The sequence below is a fragment of the Hypomesus nipponensis genome, chromosome 5, assembly GCF_054491055.1.
Source record: "Hypomesus nipponensis isolate SF chromosome 5, ASM5449105v1, whole genome shotgun sequence".
In the NCBI taxonomy this organism is placed as follows: domain Eukaryota; kingdom Metazoa; phylum Chordata; class Actinopteri; order Osmeriformes; family Osmeridae; genus Hypomesus; species Hypomesus nipponensis.
Genome location: NC_140365.1, coordinates 8969186 through 8986277, shown reverse-complemented (window position 1 = coordinate 8986277; position 17092 = coordinate 8969186). Strand labels below are relative to the sequence as shown.

General features: G+C 43.3%; 3 protein-coding genes and 1 long non-coding RNA gene across 8 annotated transcripts in view; 2 read left to right on the top strand and 2 right to left on the bottom strand.

Annotated features, from left to right (window-relative positions):
* Positions 1-167: 167 nt before the first annotated feature.
* Positions 168-4365, bottom strand: tbx16l (T-box transcription factor 16, like). The gene is made up of 9 exons (XM_084698195.1): positions 4089-4365; positions 3767-3929; positions 3415-3517; positions 3064-3228; positions 2675-2821; positions 2337-2407; positions 2073-2140; positions 1650-1863; positions 168-1524 (listed from the first exon to the last, which is right to left on the bottom strand). Exons 1-9 carry the CDS (start codon positions 4171-4173, stop codon positions 879-881), a joined length of 1662 nt encoding a protein of 553 aa, XP_084554321.1. The 5' UTR covers positions 4174-4365; the 3' UTR covers positions 168-878.
* A 1536-nt stretch (positions 4366-5901) lies between these two features.
* On the top strand, positions 5902-6893 carry LOC146288304 (uncharacterized). The gene is made up of 2 exons (XR_014755121.1): positions 5902-6092; positions 6430-6893. It is a non-coding gene; the product is annotated as an uncharacterized LOC146288304 (long non-coding RNA).
* A 15-nt stretch (positions 6894-6908) lies between these two features.
* Positions 6909-11559, bottom strand: eral1 (Era-like 12S mitochondrial rRNA chaperone 1). Its single transcript, XM_084697771.1, has 11 exons — positions 11302-11559; positions 10801-10962; positions 10524-10651; positions 10337-10414; positions 10206-10252; positions 10042-10103; positions 9826-9938; positions 9418-9723; positions 9143-9292; positions 8928-9008; positions 6909-8150 (listed from the first exon to the last, which is right to left on the bottom strand). The coding sequence occupies exons 1-11, from the start codon at positions 11405-11407 to the stop codon at positions 8028-8030; spliced, it is 1356 nt and encodes a 451-aa protein (XP_084553897.1). The 5' UTR covers positions 11408-11559; the 3' UTR covers positions 6909-8027.
* Positions 11560-13962: 2403 nt separating this feature from the next.
* Positions 13963-17092, top strand: part of fam222ba (family with sequence similarity 222 member Ba) — a 29705-nt gene continuing 26575 nt past the window's right edge. For 2 of the 5 annotated variants that reach the window (XM_084697757.1, XM_084697763.1), the window contains exon 1: positions 13963-14088. The gene's annotated coding sequence lies outside the window, so the exon portion shown is untranslated. Of the gene's footprint in view, positions 14089-14911; positions 15104-15136; positions 15468-17092 lie in introns of those variants that run through there. The other 3 variants (XM_084697759.1, XM_084697761.1, XM_084697758.1) reach the window with 3 other exon arrangements.

Sequence of the window (17092 nt, the reverse complement as noted above, 5' to 3'; positions counted from 1 at the left end):
GTTGTTCATGTAACACTGCCACAGAAGAACAGGTAGATTAAAATGTCAACGTGCTACCTTGTAATGCATGACAGGAAGGTAAGAAAGGGAAACAAAAGTAAGATCAAATATAAAAGCAGCAAACGTGTTTGTGATCAAGGGTTAGGCATTTTTTTTAGGATGGTTAATATATTTATATTAGGCTGATTTATATTATGTCACTTTGCCTCTGGCAATAAAAGAGTCCCATAAGGTACCATCATTTTATGATATGCCGAGATACTAATGTCTGTAATATACCGGCACTACCAACGGCACTACCTCTATAGTGCTTTTTTTTAAATAGTAATTTGTTATGCATGACTCAGTATTCTGCCAACAGGGCACCAATTGGTAACACATTTAAAATTGAACTACTGCTATAAAAACAGTTTTTTATAAATGTGTACGTACATTATAGGTACAAATTTGGCAAACCAATCTCACGTGTCCCAATAATGTTCTGTAATTGAAGGAGACATGGGCCAGTCACCCAGAACACATTGACTTGTCATTACGTGGGTGCTTCCATAAAAAGCTATAGTTCAAGGTCACAGAAACTCCATGTTGAAAACGCTCAGACATGACTTTTGTCATATGGAATGATGAACACTGTAATTCAAATGCAATACCGGTCCAAATTACATTATTCATGTTAATCATATGGGCCTAGGGAAATGGGAAAATCCATTTAATGATAACAAAAAAGAAATATATACACACTCTTGTAATAACATGATCTAAAATTTTAAAATTTGGAAGACATATTCTTCACACATCAGAGCACCTTCTAACATTGTAAGGAGGAATGTATAGTCTTGTTTATTCAACATTATCTATAAGCTTGTTTTTGGAAGCATTTACTTCCCACTCTGGTCCTCCAAGAAGTGGTCAAGCAAAGATGTTTTATAAGAGTACTCCAGTGAGGAGGGGCCTCTGGGGTTCCCATGGTAATCCCCGAGAGGGCCTACAGGACCCATCAGGCTGTGCTGGTAAAGCATAGTGCCGTGGATGGGCAGGTAGTCTCCTGTGTGCTCCAGCTGTGGTGGGTAGGGGGGCCGTAGCTGTCTCTCCAGCCCCAGGCTTGGCCTCTCGTACTGGGCCTGGTGCAGTTTCCCGGGACTCCCAGAGACGGAAGCCCCCCGGCTGTGGATCCTGTTGAGGATGTTGGCGAGGGGCCTGGGACTTCCTGGGTCGCAGGACGGGCTCATATCCAGGGAACGCAAGGCGCTCTCCGAGAGGTGCATCCTGCTGACCTGAGGGGGCAGGGGGAGGGGGTAGTCAAAGTCAGCCTGGTGCTGATGCTCCGTCTGGGGGTCTGGAGGGGGGTGGTGTCGAGGGGGTGCACCAAGGCCTTGGTGCTGAGGTGGTCCTAACGCTCGACTGCTGTATGGTGCAGGCCGCCTGAAACTAACCAAACCCGAGTGTGTCTGGCCCAGTGTGTGTGTGAAAAGAGGAGAGGCGACGTTTCGCAAGCGAGGACACGTTGCTTCAGTATGCACAGGGCTGCAAGGATAAACAATACATATACTGTGTCATTGTCGTCATAAAATGCAGTTGAATTCTATCATTATTGTGGGGTCTTTGTAGTATTATCATTTAGGTGGTATATGGAAGTGATCAATGCCCACCTGCTGTAATCTTGGGTGCTTGGTGTACTTTGAGGGCTGTTTGCCCAGTCCTTTGAGGGCAGGGCTGCAAGGCCCCGGTTCATGAAGGCTGAGATGAATGGGTTTGGGGCTGTCGGTCGAGGTGTGTTGTCCAGCCTGTAACCCGTTCCATGGGAGTCCACTGAGCTGGATACTGTGCTGTCATTTTCAACGGCTGCATCTATAGGTCTGGAGACTGACAAAGGCAAATTGTCAAAGTTGAAATGACAAAATATCCCTTATCTTAAGGAAGAATGAGAAATACTGAAATCTGAATAAAACATTTACTGAAATAACCAATTAAATATTTTCAGATACCAAATGGGCCTTGAAGGAAGGTTTTTATGTTTCACATACATGTAGCTGTAGCATTAAATATATGTGTTGTTTAGTTTTTTTTTTTACCATTTGAAGGTATGATCACTTGTTCATCCACATGCTTGTCAGGGCTTGTTTTCTCCTTCTCTCTGAACCTGTGACAAATATGTATGTATGATTTCTTAAAAGCATATGGATAAAATAACTCATAGGAAAAAAAAGAACCTTTGGCTTTCTGTAATTTCCACGATAACATATTTTTTGACAGTGAATGTCAAAAGGGCACACGTGGATCACAGATTCAGTGAACAAACAGTAAACATTATTTGTAATCTCACTTGAGGGACTTACCTTTTTCTATTCAGTCCACTGTCACGAAAGCCTTTGGCAAAAGGATTGTTGTCTATTTTGAGCTTTGTTACCTGAGGAGAAATACATTATGATTCATTGAACAGTGTGCACAAGAAGATCGCAGTTCATGCAGTGTCTACATTTTTCCTCAAGATGGCAGCCCAAACTAAGCTTTTCATCGAAGCGCATCGAAACATCCATTATTTCGGAGAACGTCTACTTCTTGTCATAGTTCATCATTATCAACATGTACTGACCATGTTTTTTCTCAGTACGTGAGTTAATAATCTATTCATTCTATCACATAATCCTTTTCAAAACCATGCATGTTTCTTTACTTCGGCGTTCTGGTAGGCAGTGACTGCAATGAAGGCTGCTTCTGGAAAGGTGAAACGCAGATAGCCCCCTGAGAAAGGGCTGCAGGGGTCAGGGGATTGGATTATATGCAAGCGGGGCAAGTACTTATGCATAGAATGGAGAATCACCTGCAGAGACAAAAGCTTATTTGTATTATTGACATCGAACCTGTGTATCTATCTGCCTCAGTAAACTTAATGGGTATGTGTTTATATGTCATGACAGTGGCATGTTTTCTGCTACATGTGAGGTTTAAACTGGCAGCTGTCTATGTGGCAACTCGGACGTGGGTATGATCCCAAACAAGCAGACTGTGACTATCTCAGTGTGGGGAGGATTTCACAGACAGGGCCATTCTGCCCATTATTACCAGGCCATTTGAATTAAGTGTGTTGTTGGTAAGCTTGAGTTTGTGGAAAGAGACTGGGTACTGCATCCATCTCTCCCCCAGAGCGGGTGAGTCCGGGTGGATGAAGAAGTGGTTGGCTAGATGAGGGTCTGTCACACCACTAACCTCCCAGTGATCCTTGGACCACTAAATGACATGGGAAAAGATAGGTTGTTGTGATTACATAATGGCATGAAGTCCCGTGAACAACATGGTTTGCGTAATTGTGTGTATGAGTGAGAACGATAACCAGAACATGAGATAAAAGCTGTAAAGAAAACAGTTCTGCCTGTAATTCGTGCGGATAAACATGGGCAGGGCAGGGCGAGGTACCTTGTATTTGTTATCATCAAAAGGGATCATGTCCATCATCAGTACATACTTTGCCCGCGGGTTCAACCCCGTCACAGTGACTTTGCAGCTCGGAAACATCCGCCTACAGTACAATGAAGTGGGAAGTTCAAATGTATTCCAACTGTGTACAGAAGTTACAGGCTTCACGCAGTTATGTAGGCCTACAACTACACCAACATATTTTTGTCGAAGCTATTAAGTAATTTCCCCTCAAAATTGAAGCACATACGAAAAATATAAAGTACGCCTGCACCGACACGCAAAAACGTATTCGTTTTTAACAGTAGAGGTATATAAAATATATGCATGCGCTGTGAGCCCAATTTCATACCTTCCTGTTTTTGTAATGAGCATCTCTGTATCCAAGTCTCCAAATTTTTCCCAAAGTTCACGACCCTGCAGAGACACCCGGACTTGAAGCGACGATATTTCGGTGTCCCCTCCGGCAATACCGGCATCCCATGACTGTCCATGGTAAGCAGCATCCTTCCAATCTTTAAGTGTATATTTTAGAAAACGTTTTCATTCAGACACCAAATGTTAAATAAAATCAACTCAACCATGATTTCAATATCACATTGGTAGGCACTGGTCACTGCTTTCTTACAAAACATATACCTTTTTTAAGCATGTATGGCAACGACCTACTGTACCTGGAGGGCAATAAGCATAGTTCTTGGGCTGAGAGTTGAGTGAATACTGGTAATCACACAGTGGCCTCTCCTGATGCAAAAACATGGCATTGAATCCTGAATCCTGCTATCGTTTCCTGATTTACTCCAAAGTCTAACTAGGCGTACTGATGTCTGCACTTGAGATACTGCTGTCCTCCCAAGTGGGAGAGGAGTGGGACTGGCAGGGACTTCAATCAGAGTCTCACTTTGATCTCCCAAGCCCTCTTCACAGGTTAGAGCAGATCTACATCTTGTGTGAGAGGAAGGGCGCAATGGGGGTGGGGGTGGGTTGGGGCTGCAGTGGAATTGCTGGGGATCCCCTACCTTAGCCCCCCCCCACCCACCCACCCCCCCACCGCAGTCCCAGGCTCTCGCCCCATGTCGGGCAGTTTGTCCCAGATGTCCTGCTATTAGAACAGGAAGCTGCTAAAGCTCTTTTATTGACTGGGCTGCCTAGACAGTGTCATTGGAGAGATGTGTGGAGAACGACACGTCTCCCCTGCAGTGAACACCATGTTGTCTCTGGTCTGGATAAAAGAGGTGTGGATGACTTAGTTGTGTCAAACATGCTGTTCTGGCACGTCTAAACACCTCTTGGTTTCTTTACTGATGACACCTGGATGGCACAAAATCAAGTTGTGCATGCGATGCATTCAAGCTTTACATTACACATCAGGAACAATGGTGAGCCATACTACAATTTATCTCAGTAAACACTGATAGAACGTTCTACCCACTACCCCAAGAGACAGAAGCCGAGTATACAAAACATGTATTCTTTGACCGATTCATTTGACTTTCCTAGGTTCAGTGGTGACCAGTATAGTACGACTAGTAACGGTAATTACAATAAAATTATCCATATGAAATATTACAGAATGTGAGTCACTGGATGCTTAGAAATGTAGCTTAAGATATATTTGATCCATTTATTTATGGCCAATATATGTACTGTATATGGGATGCTAGAAATACAATGTTCAATGACTGCACATCATTTCCAGACATATCTCTATTCTGTCTGACCAGCCAAACAAATTCAGTTTTCTTCGAACACAATCGAAATTTCACAGAAATCTACATTTATTTCCACTACTGATAAAGCTGTGGAGGGACACCAAGCCGCCCTGTGGGGCCGCCCAGATAGCCCAGCGTCCCTCTTTATCTGGCCACTCTGCTCCAGCACTCCCACCCCCACCCAAACTGGGGAGCCTGTTACCATGGTAACTCTGTAAAGTCGCTGCCCCATATCACCCGACTTATATCCCCCTTTTGGGTTGAGGTCAAGTCATGAATTATCAAGTATGGACACGTTCGATACATTAAATGTTCACAGTTGACTGGAAAGGTTGCCTGGTTTCTGGAACTTGTCTGCACAAATGTATTGGTGCTTATTTGATCGAAAAAGTCATTAAGAATTTACCAACCACAGGAAGCTACAATATCTACTTGCAACTTGCCACTAGCCTGTAGTCCTGAGAGCTCATGTTCTAACAAAAGACATATCTCTTAATGAAAGGTGGCCAGATTGAGAGCGCAAGATGATGAAAGATACATGAAATAAACGAAATAGCTGACCACGGTGCCAAACCAGAACGGAAGGCTTTGCCTATCTGTGTGAAAATGTAACACAGCAAAGTAAAAAAAAAAGTTGGACCTTGTGAAGCACCTGCAGTTTCATAACTTTCATAATGTTTGAGATCTAATAAGGGGAGGGGGGGGGGGGGGGGCAACTCTTTAACGGGTTGAAGCATGAAGGGGTTCAAGCATGATAAGCAGAGTCCAGCCCTGATGTCATCACCATATGCAAATGAGATGTTGGCCTTTAAGTGCTGGGCTGAGCAGGCACCTCAGTGAGCTGTCAGGAGCCTGTGAACAGCATGGAGACACGACAGCCATAAAGACAGAACGGTATGAGAAAAGCATCATCAAGCCGTTAATTAACACTTCCTTCAAGGGGAGACACACGTCTCAGACGTTGAGGTGAGTACTTAGCCCAGTCACTCTAAACCTGCAAGGCTGTCCACCCGCACTCATTTGACTGCTTTAATTAGGGGCTGTTAGGGGTTATAGCCAGAACTGCACTTATAGGTCGAAAGAAGACCCTCACGTTGGAGACATTAGAAACTGCACTTCTAGTTGTCAGGGTGTATTTGATACGCAATTTGCTGTGACTATCATGTTCCGCTAGGCGTGCTTGACCGCGTCGAGAATCATCTCTGCTTGCTCGAATGGATTAAAATCCATTAGTGTCCATTTTGCTCCAGTACTTCATGCTTTGGCAACTTGACACCTATCTTTTCCTGCCTTTGTCCAACAGGAGTTTGAACCCAAGTCGGTGATATATGAAACACACTGGTCTTGAGCCCTGGACAGGATATCATCATATACTGTAAGTTCGTTATAGAGACACTACAGTATAGATGATGTACTATCCAGGGTTTGATTCCATCTGCCTGTCACTATCAGCCCCAGACACAGAAAGCACTCTGACAGTTTGGAGCCAGAGGGGGGCAATCAAACCGTTACCATTACTGAATTTGAGTAATGGTAAGGGTTATATTGCCTCCACTCACAGTCATCGGGAACCACAATGAGGGAAATGACCACTGGGATAAACGCAGTTGGAATTAAGAGATGTCTTCGCTTCCTGTATCCCCAGCCAACTATGACTGAGCTACTGTTTGTGATGCTGCTTTTTAAGCTGTGTTTAAAGTGTTGTCTTTTCGTGTGTTGTGAGATGTGGTAAGACACGGTGAAATAAAGTTTCATATGAAAAACGAATCAATTTCCACACTGTTTTGTTCCAGCATTTTGTGTGTACAAGAAGCATTTGTGCTTTTTCTCCCCTCCACACACAAATAATACTCTCTTTAATGACTTCTTATAATGGTTACATTTGCTGTTGCTACAGCTTTCAAGACTGCAGTTGGGTTGTCTGATATGAGATCTTTACAGTACAACTGCCTGTTTAATCAATGGAGAGCAGCTGGAGATTGTTCTAGAACGCTAGATAATGCTAGTTATAGCCCAGCACTCTCTACCCTTCACTTTAGGTCATGGGGTGCTGGCTTGTTATTCACCCTGGATAGAGTGAGCGCAGAGCAAACTCACAGCTGGCCGAAATGCATCTAATCACCATTATCTGACCCATTTTTCTACAGGCAGGTTAGAACACTGTATTGCCTTTCAATAAAGAGACAGTTCAGTCTGCAGGGGCTTAGAGAGGGAGAGAGACAGAGTGAGAACAAGGAGATCAGTGAATAGAGAGTGAAGAAGAAGGTTAAGGGGAACGAGATGGTTTAAAAGCAGCTGACCGGAACTTGGGAGGGAATGAGGATGTGGGAAAAGCAGGGTCTGGCTTATTCAAGCAGGGGCCTTTGACAGCACATGACTGGGATTGTCTCTGTTGAATTATCAGCAGCCCCGGTTAGCAAAAGGGATACTGCCAAGAGCAAGGTTCTGGAGACCACAGATAAAAACAGCACGCTTTCCATGACCCTCAATCTACTCTTCAACACACGCACGCACGCACACACACACACACACACACACACACACACAACGTGCAAGAAATTCAGTTACATTCTTGAAAGAAACTTTTAGATTATTAAACAGAGCAGCGACAGCAATGAAAAAACTAATAGCACTGCTTATGACGGCATCTGATCAGTCTTCACAGAAGTCGTTGGAGCAACCGGGAGCCATTTCAGAGACAAAAGAGACTGCAGTGGCCCAAAACCGCTTCCACAGGAGTCATTTCAGCTGAGTCATAAGCTCGGCTAAGCGCTGCAGCACAGTGCAGCCTCGGGTCCCATCCATAGTAACAGCCAGAGAGACCCAGACGGGGAGGACGTCCGTTTCCGTCTTCCTAGCAGGGTCTCGACCGTCATGTGACAGTCTCTCTGTCTGACTTCTTCAGCTCTTCACCTTCACAGAGAGCCTGAGCTTGACCTCTCTCCTGAACACGTGGCACAGGTCCTCCCCGGCCTCCCGGGCGATCCGGCCCACCATCTGGCCAGCCTGGCCAATCACCATTTTCTATTAAAGAAAAAATAAGAGAGAAAATGCATACTTTAAAAAAAAATGTAGAGTGCGCCGTTTGCTACTCTACGCCCTGACAAACGGCATCAAAAATGGAACCCAACTGGTTTTAAGTGGCAAATTCTAGAAGTTTAATTTCATTCCATGTCATCGACCAAATGAATACGGTATTTTTCCACTCTCGTTGTTTTCTAAGAAAATGTGGAGAACTTGCGAGAGGCCTGTGTTGTACAGGTCAGGATGACTCAGTGCCCTAATAACCATGTTTGTTGTCAGTGAACTATAGCAGATGGATGTTAACCTCCACGGTCTGTGTCTGGTACATAAAAAATGGATGCATTAAAAAGGAGTCTGCTCAAATATTTAGTGACAAAGTGGCACAAAATAGCAACCATAGGTTCTTGAGGGAGACAAGACATAAAGAGAGTTCATCAGAGGGCATCCTCTCAAATGTGGGTGGGACTAGGCATGTCAGGACAGAGCCCTTCGCGTAGAAGCGACGGGGGAGGGGAGTCGGACTATGGCGCCTTCTGAAAAAACTATCTATTGACACATTGACAGGGCTGTGTGAAGGCCACGCCCAGTGAGGACAGAACCCTCCGGAAGGTTCCAGTACCAGTCGGATGCTCTGTCCTTATCTGTATCTCCTTCCACTGATGTTGCACTCAGATGGGGGTTAGTGACTAAGCTGCAACTCCCATTGCGTTCGGTGAAACATCCAGATACGCTGCGTGTTCACGTTACAAACAGCCCAGAGAAATACAGGAGACTTACCATGTGCGTTTCTTTCGCCACGTAAAGTTTCACTGCTATATCCAGCTCGCCATTGTCTCTGTCTTGCCATAAGTCAACAGACTGAAATTGTAAAGAGAGGTTTTAAACCAATATTTCATCATGTTTAGATTCTATTAAGCAACCCTAATATATCTGACAATGAGCTGATAGCTGTTGGATGCAGTACTGGTGCAGTATGTGCCATTATGACTTACCTGTGTCATTGTGTAGGGCACTTCTTTAGGCAGATACTCTAGAAGTTTCTCCCTAACAATGTTAGTGCAGACCTCCTCTGGAGTTTGGTCAGTGAGCACCTCACTGTGGTACAGCCATGAGCCAGGTTTTGCCTCCACAAGTAGGTACCTCTGTAAAACCAATGAACAAACAGACAGGCTGTCAATCAATCTATCAATCAATCAACCAATCAGGTGCTCAGCCAAACCAACGGATCAATTCAGGTGTGCTGCTTGAAAAACATCTATTATATTACCTTCAGAGGCTCCACTTCCTCCCCATCCACAGCAGAGAGCATGAACACATCCTTGAAGTGAGACCATCCCCGCTGGGTCCTGAGCAACCTCTGCTGCTCTCTGCTCAGCCCAGACTGGTGCTCACAGTCATCTGTGGGGCCCACCTCCGGTTCCTCTTCCCCAGCCTCCGGAGCCCTCACCTGGCCCTTGTCAGCCCTGGGAGGCCCGGTCCGGGTTTTGACCCGGATCTTACGCCCGTTGACCACCCCGCACGTTAGCTCTGCCGTGTACTCCAACAACTTGCTTTTATTCCTAAGCAGGTCGACCTGGCGCGTGAAACAGAGGAGGGAGTTCGTTCAACGAGAAGAATGGTGCTCACGTCCAGAGGTGAGGGTTGCACGAATGCGACAGGGTTCAGAGGTCAATACCTTGTTGAGTACCAACACTGTTGGGATGTCTGGGTTTTGAGTCAGGCACTTAAGGATCTCATAGTCCAGCTTGCCGCAGGCCCACTTGTCAGACACGTCCACCATTACCAACACTGCATTGACAACGATGGCACACACAGACAATGAAAGATCAGTACGATTTAGCCCTCATTCAAATCCCTAAAAGAGTCAGAGTCCTGGCAAATCCTGTCTCACCGAGGTCAGCTTCTTGGACTGTATTCCAGGGATCCACAAGCATAGATTTCTCCAGCTGATGCCTGTGGCAGAAACACATTCCTGGATGACCTTAAACGGTAAACCAGGCCTTGCAGACCAACCGTTCACCAAATACTTGAAATGTAAACATTCAAACAAATCACCTTTTGACTTTTACAGGAGTTGTGAGTCCGGGCGTGTCTAGTAGAATCTAGAGGATGAGAGAGAGAGAAAGGTTGTGAATCACATCAAGCCCAAATGTTCAGGTGGCCTCTATGAAGGGAATACAACTTACAATTTGCGTGTCGTCATCTGTGATGACACCGAGGGTACGAGATCGTGTTGTGTGAACTTTCTTAGACACAGCAAAGACCTATAAAGGATCTCAGTTTGAGGGATTTGGCGTTGTGGAAAAGCCATCAGTCACTCCAAACATTGTTTATGATTTTTCAGTGATCTGAATCGTGAGACTGGTTGATTACCTTTCTACCAAGAAGTTGGTTGGACAAAGTGGACTTTCCAGCGTTAGGGGCCCCAATTACGGCTACTTTTAACACCTTTGGGTTTGCAGGTTGATCTGGAACTTTTACCAGCAATGATATTTGTTCACCTGAAACAAGAGGTGGAGTGGTCATAAAAGTAAAACGATAGGAGTATCATTTATTTTCAGATGATGAGCATAAATGTTAATGGGGATTCAGTGACAATGTTGTGCCTGCCCTGTTGTTTTCAAGAGCGGACAGTGTTTGTGTTGAATACCGCTGTCGGGGGGAACTGAGGCTACATAGGGATCAAGGATGCCATCTGCCTCGGTAGCTTTGCCTTTAACCAGTCTGTTCAAAAAAGCATCCGATGTAATAAAACAAACTGGGGTGACGCGAAGGCCGATTCCATCATTCCACGATCGGCGAGCAGCGCAGCCTGAAAAGAGACATACATATTTATCTGCCAAACGGTGCTGCAGCAGGTAACTTAAGTGACAGATACACGACACATGGACGATTTCGTTTAAAACGATTAAGCTAACAGTCCGTTGACAAGCTCACTCAGATATATATAGCTATATATTTAACTTTGAGTATTGTAAAAAATCAAAATAAAATTGTACTACAGTTCTGGCTGTTAGTTTAGTAAACTGTCGCTAACGGTGAAACAGATATGGTTAAACGAGAGGATAGAAATCTGCTACCTATGTAACTTTCAGATTGTTGTATGATTTTCTAGATAGCTATCTATGATGATACTAAATAGCCAACTAACCTATTCGGAGAAAAGGTGACGCATTTTCGAGTGGCGCAGACACGTTACACAGTCTTGATAAACGGAGCGAGTTTCTAATAATAGAGTGGCACACACGTAAAGCCATTTCACTTTGATATAGCTATATTCGACTCAAGCTGCCGCTCATCGCTCAATTTCAGACTATGCGAACCGCAAGGTTACTTCACGTTTATTTATTTTCACATTGTCCAAAGGGCGCAGACATGTTGGTTTAATCAAGGAAGGTTGTCTTTGCAAGAGTGTCCGCACAGCTCTTTGGTCGAATCTGTGGCTCTACTGCCCCCTATTGACGTAGTGGCGTTATTACAGAGCAGTGCTATGATCACTATAATGTGCTCTTTGCCTATAGTATGTAGCAGCACTGCCCATTGTCATGGATATGTATGGTTAAACAATGTTAGAATACACAATTCAGAATAAAGAGATTCCAATATCTACTGGTGTTGGGCCATGCAAAACATGGGGCCTAGAATTTCACTTTCTCACCGGGCAGAAATAAACTTCGGAACCAGACACATTTATACATATTCCCCTTATAATCTCATTCTCCATGATCTTCTGCTTGTTACACATAGCAGTTGAAATGTTCAGGGCGTCTGTGTTTGACATGCATTATGCTATTTTATTAGAACAATAACATTGCTGCTCAAATAACAATCATATCCATCACAACAAGGATGTAGTTGACAAGAGTGTCATTCAGCAAGATCTGTTTCAGAGTGAAGCTGTGTTTGCAAGTAACTGATAGATTTACTATGTTTATTTCGGTTCTTTTCCTTCTCTAAGTAAAGCTAGGGAGAGCAGATGTTTTCCTGCAGTCCATCAAACATGCCGGCTGTTTGTTAGTCCTCCAGGACTTGCTCGGAGTGGAACAAACACCTCCACTGGGGAGGGTGATGAAGGATATCAGGTAACTCACAATCTGTCATCATCGAACTCTGAAAGCACTGTCGAAAAGGACTAGCAACAAAAAACAGAGCTTTTAGCACACTCTGACTAGAGTTCCAGTTGAACCAGAAACTAAAGGATATTTGAGGATCTGTAATGTTTGAACGCTCTCTTTCTCTACACGCACGCCCGCCCGCCCGCACGCAAACTCCTGTACACACACACACACAAACTCATGTACATGCACACAAACTCTCAAATTCATTCAAGGCCTTTGCGCCCTCAGGGCTTTCCTCACAGTGCCATTTCACGTGGGAGTGCATCAGAGGTCTTTTGATGACTGCATTAACTTTGGCCTTCAAAAGGGCTCTCACAAAAAAGGACAAAATGGCTGTGCCTGCAGACCATTTAATCATCAACAGTAGCCCATATTGCCTTTTGAAGTGCACTCGGCTAGTGGTATTTGGAAAACTGGGATGTAACATCTTTCATTTCTACTCTGATTCTTTTACAGTTGTTGTTTTTCCTCATGAATCTTACAGAATCTTTGTTGTATAATCTTCCATGTTCTTTTTTTATTTTTTCTTATTTTAGGTATTAGAGGAAATATCTGCCAATCCATTACATATGGCTGTCTGTATAAAAGTGCATATAGCTACACAGATGAAACATTATGTTAAAAATAAAAATAAAGTATAAATAAACTTTCGCCACCATTCTCCTTAAGACAAAAAAATATGATTTACTCCACAGTTTAGGTCACATTGATGCTCTTATTATAACATCTCTCAATGTGAAATGAGAAAAAGTTTGTGCTTCTGGCTTTGCAATCAATCAATATGACTTGTCTCTGAAGTGGATCGATAATGCTTCCCTTTAAAATCATCAATCATCAGTGGCGAATTTAAAAAGCGTAATTAGAAGCACCGTTCTTAAACATCCTGTATTGACATCTTCTTGGGTAAAGGAGAAAGACACCATTTTGCATCATTAACTTTATATTATTGCCTGGTGGAGCCGACTGCTGGTACAGTGCCTTCCCCCTCGGCCCCTTGCTGAAGTCACAGATGCTGTGTATGATTGGGCTTTCAGACAGAGCTCCCTCTCCTCAGTGGGAGGTGGGCGAAATGATGCTTGCCGTCTTGATTTGGCTACAGTCACTGTAATGGTCTAGTCTGGATTGCAACTTCAGCTTTGAATATATTAGTCATTGAATAAACCCCGTGAAATCAGTTCTATTTACCTGTCACTTGTCCTCACAAATGTGGATCACATTTTTTTCCCTGCTTTATAAAATCACTCCTTTTCCCCCATATGTATCAGAAACCTGGCCATAGGCAACAGCACTGACAATCATTCCACATTCATCATTTTGTCCTTTCCCCATCCTATATTTCAAATAATCATATAATTTGTTTAAGGTATAACATTAAACGAATTTTACACTGAGTACATATAAAAAACAGATACATATAAAAAACAAACTAGTATCAATTTACTAGTAACCTACATCCCGGATTTTGAGTGGATACATTCCAGGCTCGCACCCCTGCGAGGCTGGGATTTGACAGGATTGAGAGGGAAAGGCAGTAAAATGGGAGGAAAACTGATTGTGCGGTTCTTAAATATTACCTAACGAAATACATCACAGGACTGTGACAAAAGAAATGAGAACTTGTCTCTTTGATTGGACAAAATGAATCAATGAAGGCATCTGGAACGCACCCAGTCTGTGCGCATGCGCCGGAAGTTGCTGCCGCAGACAGCAGCAGTGATTCGGCAACGCAGGGCAACAACAGCAAAAAGAAATCTGTCTTTGCATTTAAGCCAAACCATGACGATGTTCTAAAGAATGCCTTTGACAGAGGTAAATGGAGAGTAAGTATTTCTAACTCCTCCGAGAATTCAATACCTTTAGTTGGAAACCTTTTATCTGCAATAAATGTTGGCACAGGCAGAGACGGCAACAAAGGAGGCATCCTATACGTTAGCTAGCTAGCTGTAGCTGCCTCTTAATCTGTATATCTCATCAGTCAGATCTGTTATTAGCTAGTCTGCTATTATCCAGCTACCGAACTTGCTCTGTTTGACTGGATTGTAACCTGTAAAGGAAACATTGTTGCTCGAATGAGCAAGTTGATGTCAATGATGTGGTTTGGTATAGACTGTCAGTAAGCAAATAGGTTATTAGGAAGTGACAATCATGGTATATTGCAAGGATGCTGTTGCGTGTACAGTGAGCCGTTGCTGGCTGCCTAGTGGTATAACATTTCAGAATTGCATATACATGAATATAAATTGATGTAGCTAATGCCATCAATTAGGCTGGGGTGACCAAGGTTGGAGTGCATAAACAACCCCAACAAGATATCAATTCAGAGTTCTGTGCATAGTCTTAAAACTGAATCTAATGCATATCCTGTGGTATTGTAACTTCGGTAAAGAATGACATTACTGACATACGTCCACTCCACATTTTGACAGTCTGACATTAGTGTGTTATCCAATTGGAATTTGTTGTTCTGAAGCTGTGCCACGTGGGTGTTCTGCTTAGACCACTAACCAGTTGCCTATGTGCTGAAGAAAGGTGTGATGGGGATTGAATCATCTGGTCGTTTACCATACCCATGGATCTAAATCTCCAAGTTCAAAAACTTTGTCTTTATAGATTCTTGTCAGATTTCTGATAGCTATTCTTGGAAATGAGTACAAACTATCTTGTATCTAAACATACCTGTTTTGTATTTGATTGAAACTTGTAAGATTTAAAATAATATAGCAAGTTAGTCCAGTATCTCGAATGTTGCCCTTTACAAGAAGAACGCACTAGATTGCTAAAACAAAGTCGACGTCATGCTTATCCAGCCATGACACTTCGAACACGGAATCATTGGTTAGTTATTTCACATTTTTTTACTTGAAAGCCAATACACCTATTAGATTGGGAAAACATGCTGTCTGGCATTCTTCTTGATTCGACCTAGATCCAATAGGGAAGAACCAAAATTTGACTTCCGGGTTGGTCTGAAGGAAAAAAAAGCGTTCATTTTCATGGATATAGGTAGAGTTGGTACTGTAGCTCAGACACAGAGGGAGATGTCTGTGCCGCCTCAGGTCTGGGTCAGCTAGTTAAGCATTTGGGTTTCTTCCTGCTGCAATCCTGGGAATCTATAACATGTGCCTCTAGCAAATGGGATTTGTGATTGCTACGTTTTTACGGAAAATCTATCTGAGCCTGCGGTTGTTCTAATCAAATGGTCAGTGTTAGCCTACTTATGATAACAGTATTATTATTTTTACTGTGTATGTTACTCTTGTCAATGTTTATTGTGCGCATGTATCGTCATGTCTTGTTCAACCCGACTTCATTTTTTGGTGTTGCTTTAACAGAGGTAGTGATGCGATTTTTTTTCGGAGCGAATCAATGCCCAAATATTAATCCCATAGGATAACTGAACATTTACGGTAACTTGCCACTCTAGGTACTGTATAACTATATCAGGTCATGGTTAAGTCTTGGGAGTGTTTAGTATTTATTTTGCAGACCCGGAGAACAGTTATTTAATTTACAACTGGATATCTAATCGTTCTGCTGTCTGATATCTAGCATACTGCTTACTCAGTTAAAAAAGAAAGCTTGACATTACTTCGCCCGAGAGTGCAGTTTTACATCGTTGCGCAGTTGCTTTCGTGCCCTACATTTCCAAAGGGTGGATAATTAAATTTCAGACCCTTGTTTCCCGAGAAACGCAGGCGGCTTGACTCGGTGCAATTATCGAATAGTCTAAGGATCATTTTGGTGTCTGGGTGCTACGTTTCCCATCACAATAAGAGCCATTACCTGATTAGTGATTATGAATGAATGCCAGGCAGTTCTCACTTGTTAATGTAGTGTAACTCCCACATATAAATGGCAATTATAATATACGCTATCAAAAATTGTCTGAACAGAAGGGGTTAGTATTGTCTTTGAAACATTACAAGAAGCTGATATTATCATCAGTTTCCATTAGCCTAACTTACATGATGAATACGTTTTTGTGTCCTATTTGGTCCTTCTAAAAGCAGTGTGACAATGCATTCATTATGGAGAGGGTGGATTATGCTCTCACTGAGAAGGCACTGTTCTCAAGTGTGCAAAGCACCACTGTGCATGGCAACCTAAATGCATGTGCTAATTAGCCCTCTGTTGCAAGCCATGCAGGCTGAAAACTGTTATTCTCTAATGCTCATGTTTAATTGACCTGCCACTGGAAAGTATGACCTGCTGAGGGCAAATAGATTGGACAGTATGTTTGTCATTAATGTTTTGGCAAACCACTTTAGGCACAGCAAGATATTAAAGGGGTTCGTGCCTTTGTGGGCAGAATTGTTTTCACCCAAAAGGCACGTTGTGGGCTGTGTCATGAAATCATTAGGCCCAACCATATCATATTGTGAATACGGCCATACCAAAAATAGTATACCCCAACAAGGCATAACGCCTACACGCGTTTTAAAGTGCTTTTGGAAAAAGGCAGGCCTAATTTGACAGGCTGTCACATTTAGATTGCCAGCCCAATGTCGGCTATCCCGGGACTTGATTGTATGTTGCTGCGTATGTGGCTTGAGAATGAAGATGATTGACTCTGCGGGGGCAAAATGAGTGCTGACATGGTAGACACAGAGTTTGTTAAAAGACATGGTCTGTGAGGTGAGAGTATTGAGATTCGATACATTCTGAAGACAGCAGCAATAAAACGGCATTAGGCCGCATGAAAGCAGTGCCTTATTTGTTGGAGGCTCCTGAGCGAGGCTATGAATAACAGATCACAAGGTACAAAGAAGGAACAGAGAGAACTGGAGTCGCTTTTTTCTGATGTTTCAGCTGTTGTTGGGAATT